The sequence below is a fragment of the Zootoca vivipara genome, chromosome Z1, assembly GCF_965207765.1.
Source record: "Zootoca vivipara chromosome Z1, rZooViv2.hap1.1, whole genome shotgun sequence".
Taxonomy (NCBI): domain Eukaryota; kingdom Metazoa; phylum Chordata; class Lepidosauria; order Squamata; family Lacertidae; genus Zootoca; species Zootoca vivipara.
The window spans coordinates 30,302,956-30,321,294 of record NC_142583.1 but is presented as its reverse complement, the minus strand read 5'-3'; the positions used below and the strand labels follow the sequence as shown (position 1 = coordinate 30,321,294).

General features: G+C 39.2%; 1 protein-coding gene across 8 annotated transcripts in view; it reads left to right on the top strand.

Moving 5' to 3' along the window:
* CLCN3 (Cl-/H+ antiporter 3) overlaps positions 1–18,339 on the top strand; it is a 49,276-nt gene that overhangs the window by 15,540 nt on the left and 15,397 nt on the right. For 4 of the 8 annotated variants that reach the window (XM_035111626.3, XM_035111621.3, XM_088659895.1 and 1 more), the window contains 6 exons: positions 13,167–13,327; positions 13,931–14,030; positions 14,951–15,138; positions 15,933–16,055; positions 16,803–17,009; positions 17,706–17,786. In XM_035111626.3, coding sequence (XP_034967517.2) covers positions 13,167–13,327; positions 13,931–14,030; positions 14,951–15,138; positions 15,933–16,055; positions 16,803–17,009; positions 17,706–17,786 — 860 coding nt within the window. The remainder of the gene's footprint in view (positions 1–13,166; positions 13,328–13,930; positions 14,031–14,950; positions 15,139–15,932; positions 16,056–16,802; positions 17,010–17,705; positions 17,787–18,339) is intronic. The other 4 variants (XM_035111627.3, XM_035111622.3, XM_035111629.3 and 1 more) reach the window with 1 other exon arrangement.

Genomic DNA, 18,339 nt, shown 5'->3' with positions numbered 1-18,339 from the left:
AATCTAAAAATATAATAGCTGTATTTGTTACATTTCATCTCACAGGAAATTAGATACCTTTAAGGGAAGAGTATCACAATTACATGCTGTCCATTAATTTTTGTTTCATGCAAATGTGTACATGTTCAGAGAAATTGCAGGTGCTTTCAGGCGTTTTAGGGGTATAGCCTGTTTTCATGATGTTTTGGGGTATTGACTGTGCTGAATCAGTACACCCAACATAATGAAAATTATCCAGGAACTATGCTTTTCACCACCACTAGTCCAAGTGGCAGATGTGCATTTTGTAGGATCGGTATGGGTGACACAAACTAAACGAGACATTGATAAGGAAGTATCGTGCAAAACGGAAGACAAGTCTGTGTTTCTGTTTTGTCATTCTGCTTCCTCTCCCATTTATCAGTGAATCCTAGAACTGGATGTATGCAGGGGGCTGCTGTCTGAATGTAGTTTAAATCAGAATTTTGTTTTGTACCAAAGACACTAAGTGTATTAAAGCATACTGTGTAAATACAGTTACAGCTAGGAATCTATTATTAATTTTTAAATATTGTTTATTACTTGAAAGTTTAGTTTGTCCTGAAGTTGTATTTATATATAGCGAGCTAGATAATTTTCATTCGAGCCACTCTAAGTATGTCACAGAACTAAAAATAGAAGGTTGTCAGCGTGTTTTTTGTTTCAGATATTGTGTTTTGGGAGCTTGAGGTTAGGCTACTCACAAATAGCAGCTTTAATCAGACCTGTCAGGAGTAAGCATGGACCAATGGTACCAAATAGGATGGGAAAGAGCCTTAGGAAAAAAATAACCAATAAACTGAAACTGACACGGGGACAAATGGAAGAAGATGCCTTCACCCCAGTATGGCTCCCCTTTATCATATCACAGCCCAACAAGACAACGACAAGAATCCACCAACAGCATACAAATCAATATGGCTAACCTGATTCAAAAACACCCACCCACCCCACTCACACATAAAAACAAAGTTCACCACAGCCATTCACAAACAAACAACCACACCCTAGCCCAACCCCAACCTCTCACCACCAAAGGAACACAGGCAAATATTAAAGAGAACCCTCACAAGTGACGCTGACACAAAACCCCACACATACATTAAGTAAAATAGAAACATTGCCACCCGACTCCATCCCCACTCACCTCTTCCCCCTTATCTTCCTAATGTAACACTATTGACTCAACAAATGAAACTGATCTGTAGAAAATGTAACTTGAAAAAAGAGACATTGCACATACTTTTGTAAACCAAGAAATCTTTAATAAAAAATACATTTTAAAAAGTAGCTTTATCTCCATAAAGTACATTTTTAATGCATTTGTGGCAGGTACATCTTTGTGCACTAGATTTCATTACTGAATAAAAGTTAGCAAGGCAAGGGTTTGTCCAGTCAGCATTGTTGTAACTACTTCAACATGCACCACTTTGTACATAATTCTCTCTAAGGTTGTTTCTTGAAGTATCAGAAGCTAAGATGTCTGTTGCTTTGTACAATAAGTGTTGGAGCTACGGTAGTCTTCAACTATGTTACTTCTGTGATAAATTAATCATTGTGCAATAGAAGCTTGTTTGGGCTTGTGATAGGTTGCCAAATGTTGAATTGATGAGGTTTTTAAATAATTATTTCAATGAGTACCCTTGTACAATTTAATATATATACATTGACACGGCCATTTTCAAAAAAATGTTCTTTGAAACTAAGTTTGTAGTCTTTGCTCACTTCCTTGGGAATAAGTGCCATTGAACATAATGAGAGCGCAGGAAGATAATTTGTCAATCTAGCTCATTATTACATATTTATACTGGCTGGTAGTGGCTGTCCAAGATTTCAGACAGGATTCTATCCCAACCCTACCTGGAGATGCCAGGGATTGAACCTGGGACCTTCTGCATGCATAACAGATGCTGTACCACTTGCCTATGGCCCTTCCCCCAGTGAAACTTACTTCTGAGTAATATGGGTAGAATGGGGCTTTGTGATTGTTTTTTGGCAAAGGGGTTTTGAGGAGTCCAAAATGCTGATCTGGTGCATTCAACATGTATAAAGAGGACAGCTTTCAGATTGTTGAGGTGTATTAATTTTGCAGTGAGGCACAGAAGCAGCCTGCCTTAAGTGAGTAGAACATAAATCTGAAGTCAGAAATTCCATCTTATGATTCACTCACAGTCAGGTGCTCTGAGCACATTTTTCTTCTAGAAAGCTGTAGATGTGGCAGGTAGTGTTTTAGGGAGTATTAACAAGAAAGGAAGGCATTCAGGAAGCTCCAGTTGTTGCTCAATTTATTTTAGTAATCTAACTACATTCAGCAATTTTGTCAAAAATTGGGAGTGAAATATTCAACAAAGCTTTGTTTATTCATTATTTATTTCTTAAAATTTATACACTGATTGATTGTAAAAAACCTCAAAGCGGCTTACAAGAAAAGACAAAACAATAACATTGACAACAATAATTTAAGATTTTGGAAAAGTTAAAATAATAATAGACTGAAAATGGATTAAAACTTTCATCAGCTTTCTAAACATTTGGATAGGCTATAAGAATATTTTTAGCAGCAACTAAAGTTTATTCTTCCACTGGTTATTCTATGCCTACCGTATTACAAATAAGTCACTTCATTAGCTTTCCTGCAAATTTAAGCCTAACACAACTGGCAAAATTATATCTTTACTGGGCCACTTCTTGAATAGGTCGTTCATGTGAATGTCACATGGATATTAAAATAAGAAATGGGAAGTTATAAAAATGGCCCTCCAAAGCAAGTTATAACATATATATGTTTATTCAAATAAGTGTCTTTGGAAAAGGACCAGGAAATTTCTTGTATTTCAGCTTTTGCAGGTGTCATAAGAAATTAAAAGCCGTGTCATAAAACTCATGTCTGTGTAAAGTGCTTATGGGTGGAGAGAAATCCGGTTCCTCAACTGGAAGGGTGGGAAGGCCTTTTCTTTACATGCACCTGGATCTGTTACTGTATACCCAGTATTGCACTTACATCTGGAGATCAACATCTATGTTACACAAAATTCTTTTGTGCTTTTTAATTTAAATTGCTACTTTTGTTGATCCCAAAGATTCTTATAAGTCAAGGCTAGATTATGTTGGTTTTGTGATATCTTTCAGCTGGCATAATTAGCCTTTAGAAAGCTAATGGAGCTACCAGTCCTTGCCTTGCATTATTTGCTACGGTACATTCCTCAGTATATTCCAAACATTATACCAATGAGCTGTTATACCATTATACCAATGTCCATACTAAGGAGCAAATGCTAATGGTTGAAGCTAACTGTCTCCCTGTAGTGGTTATTGACTTATCTGATGCGAAAGTATATTTAGTTGATATTAAAGGATTTTTCTAATTAAAATGAACAAATAACATTGTGGTACTTCAAGGGCTTTCCACAAGACTCTTAGTATTTGCAGGAATAGACTAAAAGGGATACCTGAATCTGTTTCTTCATTAAACTGTATAATGAAAAGTGTTTAAAAGCCAAATTCAGTGAAATGCCATACTGACTTCCCAAAGAATATGGGAAAGAATAATTATGGTTTGTAAGGAGCTATATACTCTTCTGATACTGTTCTTTGATCTCTCTTGTACTGGTATGCATAGGGAAGCCTGTCCTTTGCTTTTTGGGGACACTAGCAGTGCCAGGGTTCATCTGAACATGGGTGTCCTTATGTCCCTATTCCACAACAGGCAGTTGTGGCCCCATCTACTGTGCTACGCCTGACATGCTGAGCCTTTTCCTCTTCACTTACCACTGTTTCTTCCACATCCATTTTAGTGGTTTCCTAGTACAGTACCTGCTTCCTGGGTCCACTTAGGGATGGACTGCTCACCATTTCAGTAACAATGATACATGGGATCTCAAGCTCCCAGAATAGATCCATCCATAGTTTTCTTTAGTGTTCTGCTACAAGTTGATCTACTGAATCCATTTCTCCTTCTTTAAATTTCACATGACACATTACATTGCTTTAATCTGGAACAAACTTTTAGAAAAACTGAAAATCCAACCCTCCAGGTTTCTTGAATATTGCAACAGTACTGTGATAAAGTACTGTGGTGGGTTTAGTAATAGCAGATCCAGTTAGCAAGCATGACTTGGACAAGTTTCCTCTAAACAGTTGGTAGACATGAATGGCAATCTTCAGTTATTAAATATAAATGATGCATTGAATGCATGATCTCAGGTTCCTTTAGTTTGCCTTTGTACTGTTTTTCTCTTGCCACAGTACTATATGTCAGAATCCATTCTGTCCTATTCGATTGACATTCTACAGTTACTTTAAAATCGAATTACATCCCCATTGCTTCTACAGCCCAAGAACAAAACAAAATCAGGGGGGAAATTCTTAATGAAAACTGCTTATGCAGTTTGATTGCATAGAAGCATTGGGTTGTTCATAGGGTAAAGGGAACTATATCTTCTGCATTCTCAATTATTTGGATTTATAAATGTTTTGGTAGTGTCATCTTATGCTAGAGCCTGAGATTATGTGCTGATTTGGTTATGTATGCAACACATGTTCTAGAAAAGCTGTTCCAAATGTGGTTGTGACCTAGTTGCTTTAAAACTGATCTAGATGGCTTTCTTTTTATTATTTTTTAAATATTATTTGCTACACTAATAGTTTTGAATGTGTAAATAATATCAACCTGCAAATCAAAAGGTTTAGGGCAGGCTATAACCAAAATGAAAATAAACATGAGCTACAGCTAGGAAGTGCCTTAACTAGCAGAGTTTCTTAAAAATAAATCAGTGAATTACCCTGTATTAAAATATTAAGTTCTGTTAACCTTAAGGTAATATTAGAATATAATGGGAAGTTCTCTATTATACATGTGCTTCCATTCATACCCAAGGTGTACACTGCACTTTAACCTGTTCAAATAGCTCCATACATCATATTCAGTTGCATTTCACAGTATTACAGCAAAAATGTGCACAACATTTGGGCTAGATCCTATGTTTGTTTTATTTTTATTTAACTAAATTTATATAGTGCTTTATTACTTTTAAAAAAAATTCTCCGAGTAGTTTACAAAACAGTACAGTGGTGCCTCGACTTACGAATTTAATACGTTCCAAAGGCACCTTCATAGGTTGAAAAATTTGTAAGTCGAAAAGCGCCATTGGAAACGGATTTCCCATAGGAATACATTGGAAATGGAAAAATTTGTAAGTCGAAGCAACCCCATCTAAAAATTTGTAAGTTGGAAAAACCCTATCTAAAACCGCCACGGTTTCCGTTCGGATGTCGAGAAATTCGTAAGTGTGTGGCCATTTGCCCCACTCGTAAGTCGAAAAATTCAGTTGTCGAGTCGTTCGTAAGTCGAGGTACTGCTGTAACTGCATAGCATCATATTTTTGGACATTGAAAGAAATAAATTTTATGGTTTGACAGTTGCATGCTGTGTCATTGTGAGATGAGGTGGGTGGTGTCCACATTTTTTTCACATTTCCAAATGTGTGAATTATCCCTCAAAGGATGGCAAATCCTTGTCTAGTCACTACCATATTCCATAACAAAATGAATAGGCATCATAGCATCCACTACATGTCTCCCTTTGCTAACATTATAGTGCTGGTGAAATTTGGCTTCAAAATTTAAACTGCCCATGCACTACATTATTTTGCCAGTACTTGCTACCATATGCTTTGGCGGGGCATAATCATCTTAATAACTTTTGCCCTGACACTCAGAACTCAACAAAGCAATGAAAACATACTTTAATTCAGGCTTGTCTGAGAGGATGCATCATAGTTTTCACCAAAATTGAAAAGAAATGTATGATATTCCTGTATTAAAACCAGAGTTTTCACCATGTTTAAACATGCTGGCACATTCCTAGACCTCATCAGGTAGGTAAAAAATATTGTTAATAGCTCAACAAGCATTTTTTAAATAAGCTATAACATTTTGAGGCTTACAATAGTGGATTTTTATTTTTATTTATTTTTATTTTTTGCTGCTCCAGTATCTAGCGTAGAGTGATACTCTAGTGATACTCCATTTATCTAGTGTAGGCAACACTTATAATTCCACTATTAATTGGCCTTTGAGAAGGCATGGATGAGTTTTCCTTACAACTGGGTGCATGTCACATTTTGACATTGTTCAGTCTTCCCCACTAGGCTGGTCTACTCTTTTGGGACCCTACCAAAAAAATTATCCATGTGCTGCAGCAACGCAGTTTTTTATTTAACTAACCCAGTCTGCTGATTGGTGCTGACTTCAAGCCCTGCTTTTGGCAGGGGTAGGCACACTAGAGAGATCCTGATGGGGACTTTTGTAGCATAGCTAATTCCAACAGACTTGCTGTCACTGCCCATCAGCTGATCAGCACTGACAGCGGGTTTGCCAAGGAACATTTGGGTACAGAAATTAAGGCTCCTGATTGTTCATCAGCAACTGGGCTTCTACCTGCCCATACTAGAAAGACTACTGTATAACACTGGCAATTACTTGGGAGTTTATTTATCTTTTAGGGCACTACTTGAAGTATGAAACCTTGCATGTGTTTTGCCATTGCTTAGGAAGGCGAGCCTCTTGGCCATTTCACTCCTCTTTCTCCTTGCTGTGAGGATGAGGTTGGAAGCTTCCGCTTCCATTGTTGATTTCACCCAAACTATAAGCTGAGTTCATTCTTAACCAGAGGTCAGCAACCTTTTTCAGCCGTGGGCTGGTCCACCGTCCCTGAGACCATGTGGTGGGCCGGACTATATTTTGAAGGGGAAAAAATGAACGAATTCCTTTGCCCCACAAATAACCCAGAGATGCATTTTAAATAAATGCACACATTCTACTCATGTAAAAACACCAGGCAGGCCCCACAAATAACCCAAAGATGCATCTATATATATAAAAATGTAAAAATCATGAAATCCGGGGTTCCACTTTTCTCCGTAACCGCTTGACCGATCGTCCTGAAATTTGGACACAACGATCCAGGCCATTCCTAGAGCGTTGTTGGGGGCAAGCATTCCTGAAATTGCACACCTGCGCAGGTACAGAAATGCTTTTCCACCAAGTCAAACAGCACCCTCAAGTGGAATTCCTCCCACAGTACACCCCCTCCCTTCCTGTGAAATCTAAGCCACACCCACAAACCAAATGACATCATCATCAACCAAGCAACTCAAAACACCACGGCGGCCATTACCACAGGCCGCAGCACGGCTTCTGTTTCATGTAGGCCCCTGACAGGGGCAAGGGGTTTTTACTTTACAATTTAGTACCACTACCCCCCCCCCAAAAAAAACCCCACCAAATAACCACAAGACAAAAAATATCATCCTTTCCTTCAAAAACGTCATGAGATACGCTGGTCATGGGGGGGGGGACACAAACAGAATAGATCATGGATCGGGACACGTGGGGGCAGTCACAGGGATTAGCCACCAGGACGCGTCACACCCACAAACCCTGCCTCCGCCACGAGATCATGTAAAACAGGGGGACTCTGAGGCTCAGGGGGATCTGAAGGGGGCCTATTACCAGACAACCCACACAGTCAGGCCAGGGCCAAGGAATGCAGATACAGGGCGGAGGCCTCGGGTCACATTTAAATACTAGCCCAAGCCAAGGCCTCGCCTCTACTTTACAGCCTAAAGACTAGGCCTTGGCTCCATTTTACAGACCAGGCCTCAGTCTACATCCCTTTAAATACTAAACCGAATAGAGCCCTGGGGGGAGGTGGGGGGGAGGAGCCCAAATAGGTCATGGGCTGACGTAGGGTAGGGGGAGCAACTGTCCAACAACCACTAAAACAGCCATTCCACCCACAAGGCCCAAGCCCAAAGCCTCTCCCGGTGGCTGCATGAATAAATGCCTGGCAGCATTAGGCAGTCATTCATCATTTCTCCTAACACACACTTAGGGCACAGCGAAGGGTTTTCGCTTTATAATTTAGTGGCCATTGTGTCACATGCGAGGCTACGGCGGCCATTTTAAGTACGGGCAGTCGTGCCCCTTTTAACCTTGGCTTTACCGTGTTTCTCCAAAAATAAGACACTGCCTTATATTTATTATTCCTTAAAAAAACCCCACATTGGCTTATTTTCATGGGATGTCTTATTTTTTATTACGCGTCCAGCCTTGCCTCTTCCTTGGGGCCCTCCAGAACTGCGCCTATCACTATGTCTTATTTTTGGGGTATGGCTTATATTGTGCAAATGCTTAGAAATCCTGATTGTAAGCCTCTGTGTCTTTTTTAAAAAACAACAACAACCATGCACTTTCTCTCCCCAGTTTAAGTCCTCAGATATTTGCAGTGGCCACCCCCCCCATTTACAATCCCCTACCTTCCCCTTGCCACTTCCTGGGTTTTTTATGGAACTGAACAACTCAGGTACTTCAGAATGCACCTTCTGCTGCCAGGCCCTTGCAGGGCCAGACAGAAGCCTGGGCCAGGTAGATAAGATAATGTGGCCCTGTTTTTAACCCTTTTGTTACTTTTTTCATTTTACTGATTGTGAATATGCAGACCGAGGCCCCCTTTAGATTTGGAGGCCTGCACCAAGTGGCCCATATGACCCCCCTCCTTCTGTCTGGGCCTGTCTGTTGCTACAGGGCTATGGGGCTTCGCTATTTGACACACACCCCCTCGGGATTTTTTAAGTAGTTCTCTGCGTCCCAGGGCACATCATCACCCCCGATCCTTAATCTAAATATATAGAAATGTTCATGATGCATGCGCAGGGGCCAATGTATGGAGATACAGGGGGGAGGGGACAACAGAGGGCTCAGACAAAAGTAAATAGGGTGGGGGCCAATGTAGGAAGATACCGGGGGTAGGGGCCAACACTCCCCAGGGACAACACAAGGCTGAGACAAAAGTGCATGCTGGGAAATAAAACCCAGAACCTAACAGTTCCTTCTCCAAGGGTGGGGGCCAAGGTATGGAGATACATGGGGAGGGGCCAACACTCCCCAGGGACAACACAAGGCTCAGACAAAAGTGCATGCTGGGAAATAAAACCCAGAACCTAACAGTTCCTTCTCCAAGGGTGGGGGCCAAGGTATGGAGATACATGGGGGAGGGGCCAACACTCCCCAGGGACAACAGAGGGAAGGGTATCCTACCGAAACACAGGGATGAGCCGGGGTGGAGGGAGGAGGGGCAGGATACATCATGGATCGGGACAGGGTGGGGTGGGGATCACAGGAAAGAACTACAGCAACGCGTGGCCGGGTCAGCTAGTTTTAAATAAAAGCACACATTTTATTCATGTAAAAACACCAGGCAGGCCCCATAAATAACCCAGAGATGCATTTTAAATAAAAGCACACATTCTACTCATGTAAAAACATGCTGATTCCCGGACAGTTTGTGGGCCGGATTGAGAAGGCGATTGGGCCGCATCTGGCTCACGGGCTTTAGGTTGCCTGTTCTTAACAATGGCCTGTTGAAACAAGGACGGTTTGTAAGCCATTGTCTTAAGTTGGCTTGTTTGAAACAACCATATTAATATTGCCCACAATATTGCCCAGTTTGGACAAAACAACGACGACAAGCTGTGGTGGGTCAAAAACAGAAAAAAAAACCAGTGTTCTGAAGGTGTTGAACTGTATCTCTTCACTCCTGTTTTAAAAAGTGTTACTTGAAACTTGTTAGTTAATATACTTGCAGCGTGACCTACTTTCATAGTGTAGTCATGACCCAAGGACATTTTCACAACATTCCTCAAGCTATACTGAATTGCTAATAGCATAGTGGTGAATGGAAGGCAATTTTTTGTGTGGGATGGTTTTTTGGGGGGAGGGGTGGACCTGGAGAATATGCAGGGAAATAGGAGGAAATATTTACATAAGTGATATTAGAGAACACAAAAACAAATTAAAACAAATTGTGAGATAAGACCTCCTTTTTTCATTCCCCCGATATCTTTTTTGAGTATAGTAAAAATTATCTGCTTATAAGTTTGTACATAGAATTGAGGGGGTTTGTGGAATCTGTTTGCCCACATTCTAACCCATTTGCCTTCAGGTTTTAAAACAACTGCAAATGTGAGCAATATTTTTAAATATTTCCCTAATTATTTGTATTTCTTGGACTTACAGTTGTGCTGCAAATGTGGATGTCACTTGTGCTAAAATTCTGAAACATAAGGGGGAAAGAGAAATTGTATTTCAGAAATTTATTATTTTGAATCCAGACTTGTGCTTTTTAGTAGCTGCAATTTGGTATTGTTGCAGCTCTTAGTCATCCCATTTGGCTGGAAAGCAACAATCAGGATTTACCTGTTAAATAGAAATACTTCCTCCATATGATATTTGAATAAGTTACTCAATATTCCACCAAAGAAGAGACTTGTCTCAGAGTAAGAACATTAGATCAGATTAACTGAGATGTGTGGCAGGAAAGAATTGGTGCCTGTGCCATAGCTGGGCCATTTTTAATGCAGTACTGTTGAGAAACTGCAACAGATGTCTAAATCTGTTTATAGATATCATTTGTTCAAAGAAAACACTGCTTGTTACAGGGTTACAATTCTGCTGTTTGCAGCCTGATCATAATGATTAGGGTTTTTAGTCTACATGAATATGTTTTCCTGAAAATTTGTACACCCATGCTGTTTATTTAAAACATATCCTTGAGGTGTTTACAGCCATTCTTTTGACCTTGTGATATCATTTACAGATTGGTTACAGCTGTCAGTCAGGGTTGAGGTGAACTCTGAAACGGGGCTTCAGAGACCAAATTTTAGGCACCACAAATCTACGGTATTTGGGATCAGACACCTGACTCTCCAGAGTTATTGCTGCTGTGAAATGATTAAGTAATTTGCCTCCAGTTCCCGCCCCTCCCCAACAACACACACTTTATATTAGGGTATGGGTCAAGCATGTGTGGCAGTGGCCAGGGAGATGGGAACTATATTTCCCATTATTTCCAGGATACTAAGAGGGCTAGCAAACATGCACTTTAAGAGTTTGAAGCTTGATCCTTGTTGCTGTATTCCTGGAAGTTCTCCTTAGTAAGTTGTGGGGGTGTTCTGTTAAGTGAGTGGGGACTTGGAATCACAGTCTGCTCGAGAATGAATCTGGAGTATAGGTTTTTCCAGACAACCATCCAGAAAATAAACCCATTTGATCTAGATCAGGCATCCCCAAACTGCGGCCCTCCAGATGTTTTGGCCTACAACTCCCATGATCCCTAGCTAACAGGACCAGTGGTCGGGGAAGATGGGAATTGTAGTCCAAAACATCTGGAGGGCCGAAGTTTGGGGATGCCTGATCTAGATGTTATCTAGTTGCTGAACATTGGAACTATGGTGATGCAGCTGAGGCAGAGCTTGTCTCATGTTAGATTCATACTGTGGGTTAATTTGGCATGGCAAATCTTACTACAGTAGAAATAAGTAATAGAGACATGTGTTTTCCTGATTCCTCCCTACTCTGACTATCAGAGCTCTTCTTCATCCCTGCCCCATGCTTCCAGAAGACAGAGTATGGGCAGTATTTGGTAAAGCTTGTGTAGTGACCCAACACTAGTAGTTCTTGTTCTAAGTGTAGGAGGGAGAAAGAATAAGTGCATGAAGTTAGCTTTGAGGTATTTCCCCAGGTGTGTGAACACAGCAGGGGTTTGTGCCTTGCATGCTTTCTTCTACCAAAAAGAAGCTTAACTGGGAATTGGGTGTGTGTATGGGCTCCTAGAATCATACATTCATCACAGGTGACATGGTGAATGCTTTCTTACCAGCACTGCTGCCAAATATAGGGACGTTGGGGAGGCATATGGAGTGGAGATGTGCACAGATGAAGCTGTTGTAGAAAACCATTTTCTGTAGCAGTGAAAAAGGCAGTTCATGGATATCATATTTAACAGTTGGAGGGCCTAGGCCTTTTGGTGTTTTTATATTGTCAGCTGCCCTGTGATCTTTGGATGAAGGGCGGTATAGAAATTTAAGAAATAATAGTAGTAGTAGTAGTAGAGTAAGCCTTATATAGACAGTTGAAAGTATGTTGTAGATATGGGTGGATAAAAATCAATGATTTTTTTTAAAAATAAAAAAATCAGATTTTTTTATTTAAATCGATTTTTTTTATTTAAATTGGATTTTTTTAAATAAAATGCTTTTTGAGGAAAATATATTACCACCCAAAGGTTATTCCATCATGAAATAAAGATTAGTTTTTTAATTATGTAGAATAAGGTTGTATATGTTTAATTTTTGGGGTAAATGAATTCCATTAATCCATTCACAATGTCATGCTCTTCCAGAGGTTTTTGTAAGATTATTGGGCAGTTTCTCTGCCTACAAGATATTATCACAGGTGCTTGGTTTACTTTTGCAGTTCTCAAAACTGAATTTGTCTCAACAGAGATCACATGCCTCTTCTTCCCAGCAAAAATGTTATAACATGAACAGAGTTGAGAAAAAGACCTTAATCCTATTGTTCTACAAACCTATGAATACAGAAACAACCCCTTCAGTGCTAAGTTTCAAGAAGTTCAGTGAATAGAATAGAAACAATATTTTTCTGATTGTTTGGAGTGGACAGTATTTAAGTTTTTCATGTGTAGGCTGGGCTGACAGTCTAAGTTTCTTAAAATATATATATTTTGTTTTTGTTTAGCCAAATTAGTTAACAAACATGGATGTTTGTTTAAGCAAATAACATATGCTGTAATGTTACTGTTTCTGTTGAATAAATTAATAAATTGTTATTATTAAGGTAATGAATATTTTTCTCCTTCCTAAGTACAACAGTAAAGTTGTCCAAATATGAATGATTAACCTATTAAACTGGGGATAAAAAACTAATATGAAAAGTTGTTATTCTAAAAATCTTCATCTACTTGCATATTAAAGTTATACCAGCAAGAATTTTCTCTATGTAGAAAACTATGATTTAAATCAAGCCTTACTGACTAGTGATTTAAATCGTGATTTAAATCAAATCCACCCTGGTAGATACACAAGTTTGAGATGCTCTTGATATAGCAATTGAATCATGGATGAGCCCACAGGATTTTTCCTGATGAGCAGTGGGCTGTATTATCTCAAATCCAGACTATGGAAAGGATTTTATTTGATTTAAGTTTAGAATGTCGGCAGCCATAAGTTAAATAGATAGTTATCTTCTTGTACAGAAACTAAAATAAATAAATAATTCTCTTTCCACAGCAGGAACTCATTATACAATGACAAATGGAGGAAGCATTAACAGTACTACACATTTACTGGACCTTTTGGATGAGCCCATTCCTGGGGTTGGAACATACGATGACTTCCACACCATTGATTGGGTGCGAGAGAAGTGCAAGGACAGAGAAAGACACAGACGGGTAAAAACTCTAGGGCACTGCTTTTTTTTATAAAAAAAACAACAACTTTGCTTTTACATACTGTTTGATCAGGTTAATGGTTATTTAAATAAATGTACAGGAGAGGTGACATCTGTAGTGTGTTGGTGCAAATTGAATTTTGACTCACAGTAGTAGCTGATGCTGGAATGATTCATTGCTGGATCATTATTTCTATTCTCTTGAGTATTCTTCTGAGCATAAGAAGTAGGAACCCTTGCCTCCCTCTATATCAAGCTGTTGCTGGGGGTGGAGGACAACACAGTAGGAGCAGTGGGGGGGGGGAATGAACAGGAAATGTGGAATTCTGCTTAGGGGGTGAATGGCCTCAGCCTTGGAGCAAAAGGTCTAAGAGGACATCATTGGTAGCAAAAGAGTTTGACTTCTCCAACATCTGAAAGCTGGCCACAGACTGACAACTTGAAAAAAGCATTTTAATTGGCATTAGAACATGACAAGGTTCAGGATCCTGTCCTACACAATTCAGAAAGGGGCCATAGCTTAGCAGCAGAACACAAACTTGTCATATAATTTGTTAATCAAATAACGATTTGTAATATACCAGGTAATATTTTGTTTCTACAGATCAATAGCAAGAAGAAAGAATCAGCCTGGGAGATGACAAAGAGTTTGTATGATGCATGGTCAGGATGGCTAGTTGTAACGCTAACTGGATTAGCATCAGGTAGGGACAACTTGAAGAAGCTGTCTAGTTTTTACAGAACTCCTGGTGAAATTTGTGATATTTACAGTGCAATAATATATAAGTATACTCAGACATAAGTCTGCATTGAGTTTAGCGGGGCTTACTTTCAGACAAATGGGTACAGGAGTGCAACCCTCACCTCTCATCACTATAATATTGGCAATCTACAGTATGTGGGGCAACAAAAAAGGTGAAAGTTATGATCAGTGCAGTAAGTCATGCAGTAAATCATACATATGGATATGTCACTCTTTCACCCCATGACTCCAGACCATTTTCTGTATCTTCTCACTTCACCTACCCGGTAGATGAATGATTTTGACCTGCATACTGTATTCTTTTTGTTATTTCTGCTGAATGTTCATTGACTTCCTGAGTGCAACATCAAATATTGGAATATCCCAGAGTATGAAACGTTTGAAGATCTTTCTGTTCTTTGGTTGCCCTGCCAAGTTAAATACTAGCATACATGCAGGAAACAATGAAATTTTCCTTCCTTGTACAAAACAAGTCAAGCTGGTTATAAAGTTTTGTTTTATTTTTTAGAACTAAAAGAATGAGTAAAGAATGTTTTATTAAAGGTTTTGAGAATCATCCTCTTTAGATTATGGCTTGGTCCTAATGCAACACTCCCAATCCAACAAAATACAGTAGCACCTCGGCTTACGTTACCCTTGGGTAACATTTCAAAATTAATGACACCATTTATGTTATCTTGGCATTCCGGGTGAAGTGATTGATTTTGTTAACATTAATCTTCTACATTTTGAAGAAGAGTAATCTCAGCTAGGCCTGTTTTTGAACACATTGAGTTTTTATTACATTCTGTGTGAATTGATGGTGATTTTTGTCTACTTATGGGCTCTGAAAATGCTAAGCCATCTCTCTTACTGAAATAGGTGCATTGGCTGGGTTGATAGATATTGCTGCAGACTGGATGACTGATTTAAAGGAAGGCATTTGTCTTAGTGCCCTGTGGTTCAACCATGAACAGTGTTGCTGGGCCTCAAATGAAACAACATTTGAAGAGCGAGACAAATGTCCTTTATGGAAAACATGGGCAGAACTAATAATTGGTCAAGCAGAGGCAAGTATAGCTCTTCAACTTTTCTTCACTGTCCTTTCTTCAACGACTTAACCTGTCTGTGCAGATGGTATTTTATCCAAAAACAGAAATGGTAATGATTTAACATATAACGAAAGATTAAGGAGGATCCTATGTTCAGAGAACATTTCAGTGCCTTGTGCACATGCTGATGGGTATAGAGAGTGGGAGTGGGAGATTTTTGGCATTTTTCAGAAATTCAGCAGCCCGAAACATGTATGCATGAGAATATTTCAATGAAATTACAAAATTGACTTAATGAAAGCTGTAGGTGCAGAAACTCCTGACAGTATGAAAATATCCTAAATGTCTGGCTGCCAGTTACCACTGTTGCTGTTTTGTTTTGTTTTTGCACAATCTGTTACATGTGTTTGAAAAAGACCTTAAACTTCAGAGTGAGCCCATAATGCAGGGGGAAGGGAACCTGTGACAACTTACACCAGGACCACGGATGATGAGAGCTGCAGTCCAGCAAGTTCGGGGGGGGGGGACAGGTTCCCCACCTCTGCTTTTATCACTGGTGTGTGTCTGTGTGTTTGTTGTACCAGTGTTCCCCTTCTTCTGGCAGTCCCTTTCGTATCCAGGAATAACCTGTTGGCATTATGGGAGAAGAGTGCTGACATGTAGGTTTGTACTATAGCCAATGACCACCTCACCCTATCCTGTTTGCTGCAATTGCTTCGCTTCAAAAGAAAATACATTTTGTGTCAAATTAATTTACTACGTGGTAGCTAACTCAAATTTGTTAACAGTTTCTTCTGTTTGCTTTCTTTCAGGGCCCAGGCTCTTACATCATGAACTACATCATGTATATTTTCTGGGCCTTGAGCTTTGCTTTCCTAGCCGTTTCTTTGGTGAAGGTGTTTGCACCTTATGCATGTGGCTCTGGGATTCCAGAGGTAGGCTTTCCATTACAATTATCCTTAAAAGTGTTTAAGGAAAGTTGGTAAAGAGAGGAATGCTGTCACATAGAACTTACTACATGTTTATAAATAATAATGTACAAAATAAAGTATTGGGACTCTGATTGTGGTTCAGGACTTAATTTGTGTATTTAAGGCTGCAGTTCTGTGACCCCTGGGAAGGGGTGTCAAGGGCCATAAGACACATTGGAGTTCCTTTTCAGATATTGGAGATCTGAAAAAGAATGGAAGAAATACGACGACCACTTATGACAGCTTATATTTTGCCTATGCCACCTATAACATTTATATTAGGTTATATAGCCGATACAGGCGATTGAAATCTTAAACATCATAGCACAAAGTGAAATAGCCAAAACAGGGAAATAAATCTAGGACTAGATATAGAAAAGAAGTTAAAAGAGTTGTGAAAATTAATTTTATTTGGTCAAACTTGCACACTTAATTATATTTTGAGTGAATAAATTGCATGTAGAAAGTTTAATATAATATAACCATTTGAATAATTATCAGTGTGGTAGTTGTGCAGGATCACAGACCAATATATTTCAGTCTTTAAAAGACTTTTTTTAAAAATGGATTTGAAAATTTAGAGTGGTTATTTTTGTTCCAGCAGCTGTGTAATTTAAGTTTTGAACAAGTTATGTTTTCTGAGAGACGTGTTCAAAATTTTCATGAAAAGCCTAAATTATTATTTTAATGTCTATTTCTTTTCTATTCTAGATCAAAACTATATTGAGTGGCTTCATCATTAGAGGATACCTGGGCAAGTGGACCTTGATGATAAAAACAATCACTTTAGTCTTGGCTGTAGCCTCAGGTTTGAGTTTAGGAAAAGAGGGTCCTCTAGTACATGTTGCCTGTTGCTGTGGAAATATCTTTTCCTACCTCTTTCCGAAGTATAGCACAAATGAAGCAAAAAAAAGGGAGGTGTGTCTTTCTTTAAAAAATATACATTTATAATAATTCATTCTTATGAAAAGTAGTGAATAAACATGTTTATTAATCCAAATGCAGTTAAATAATTGTGGCTAAAATAACTGCTGTTTTTCTTAATTGAATAAAGTAGTAAGCTACAGAGAATAAATGAAGAGGTTAATTCTAGAAATACTGGTGTTTTGAAATTGTTCAGGGTCTTACCTCATGTAGAACTTTGCACTGCTCTCATATTTGTAATAAATTGGCAGTATGAACCCCAGGGCCCAGTGCTGTCTGCTGTTCTGAAGTGGCAAGAGCGTAGAATTGGGCCTCAGGCTGCCTCATCCCAGTGGTGTAATCTGGTTCTAAGGAAAGGCCTGCATGTGGCACAAGGAGCTTTCATTGATGCGAAGAGGGTTCAGCAACCTATGGAGTGTGTATATGACCCTGTGCCTTCAGTGCTGTTGGTATAAATTTGTTGCAAGGGGCCTTAAATAGATCCCCCCCAACTGGAACACAATTTGACAGAGAAAGCAACATCTCCCAATCTTAAGAAGAAGTCACATGATTCCAATCAGTTATGAAAGATGGTTTTTGCTGCTATGGTATTTATATATGCCCAGTGTTTGTGGATAAGTCATAACAGTGAACTGTTTACATTTGAGATTTTATTTCAAACAATCTAAAGCTATGTAATCCTTTTTGCAGGTATTATCAGCTGCTTCAGCAGCTGGCGTATCAGTAGCCTTTGGTGCCCCCATTGGTGGAGTCCTTTTCAGCCTAGAAGAAGTATGTATAAAAATCTCTGAAAAAAATATGTTTTCCGTTATTACTGTAATTATACATGACCCACTTAAACTCAGTCTTTCTATGTACATAACCATGCAGGTCTAAGCTTAGCACAGTTTCCCTCAATGTGTACTCATTACAGGGCTATTTGGTGGTAAATGAGAGATAAATAAGGTGACCAGAAGTTACTACTAGCCAACAAACGATAACTACTAGATTCACTGCCTAAACCTGATGTTAGCCATTTATGGCATGTCCACAAAAAGAAAGAATAACCTTTCTGATTTATAAAATTTCCTTTGCTTAGTCACCTGAGCCAAATTCTACTTGTCATAGGGTACTAGGCAAGTAGCTGTTTATTGCTATTATTCCTAAACAGCTAGAAGCTCCTCAGAAATTCTCTGCATGTGATGTTTCCATTCTTCCCGTCTTCAGTGAAGCTCTACTCATCGCTGGCAGAACTTGGTGTGAACTTGATAGCGCATTCCAGATACGCCAAAGTGGTGCAGACATGCATGGGCTGACAGAATCCAGCTCATGATATAGCAGCTAT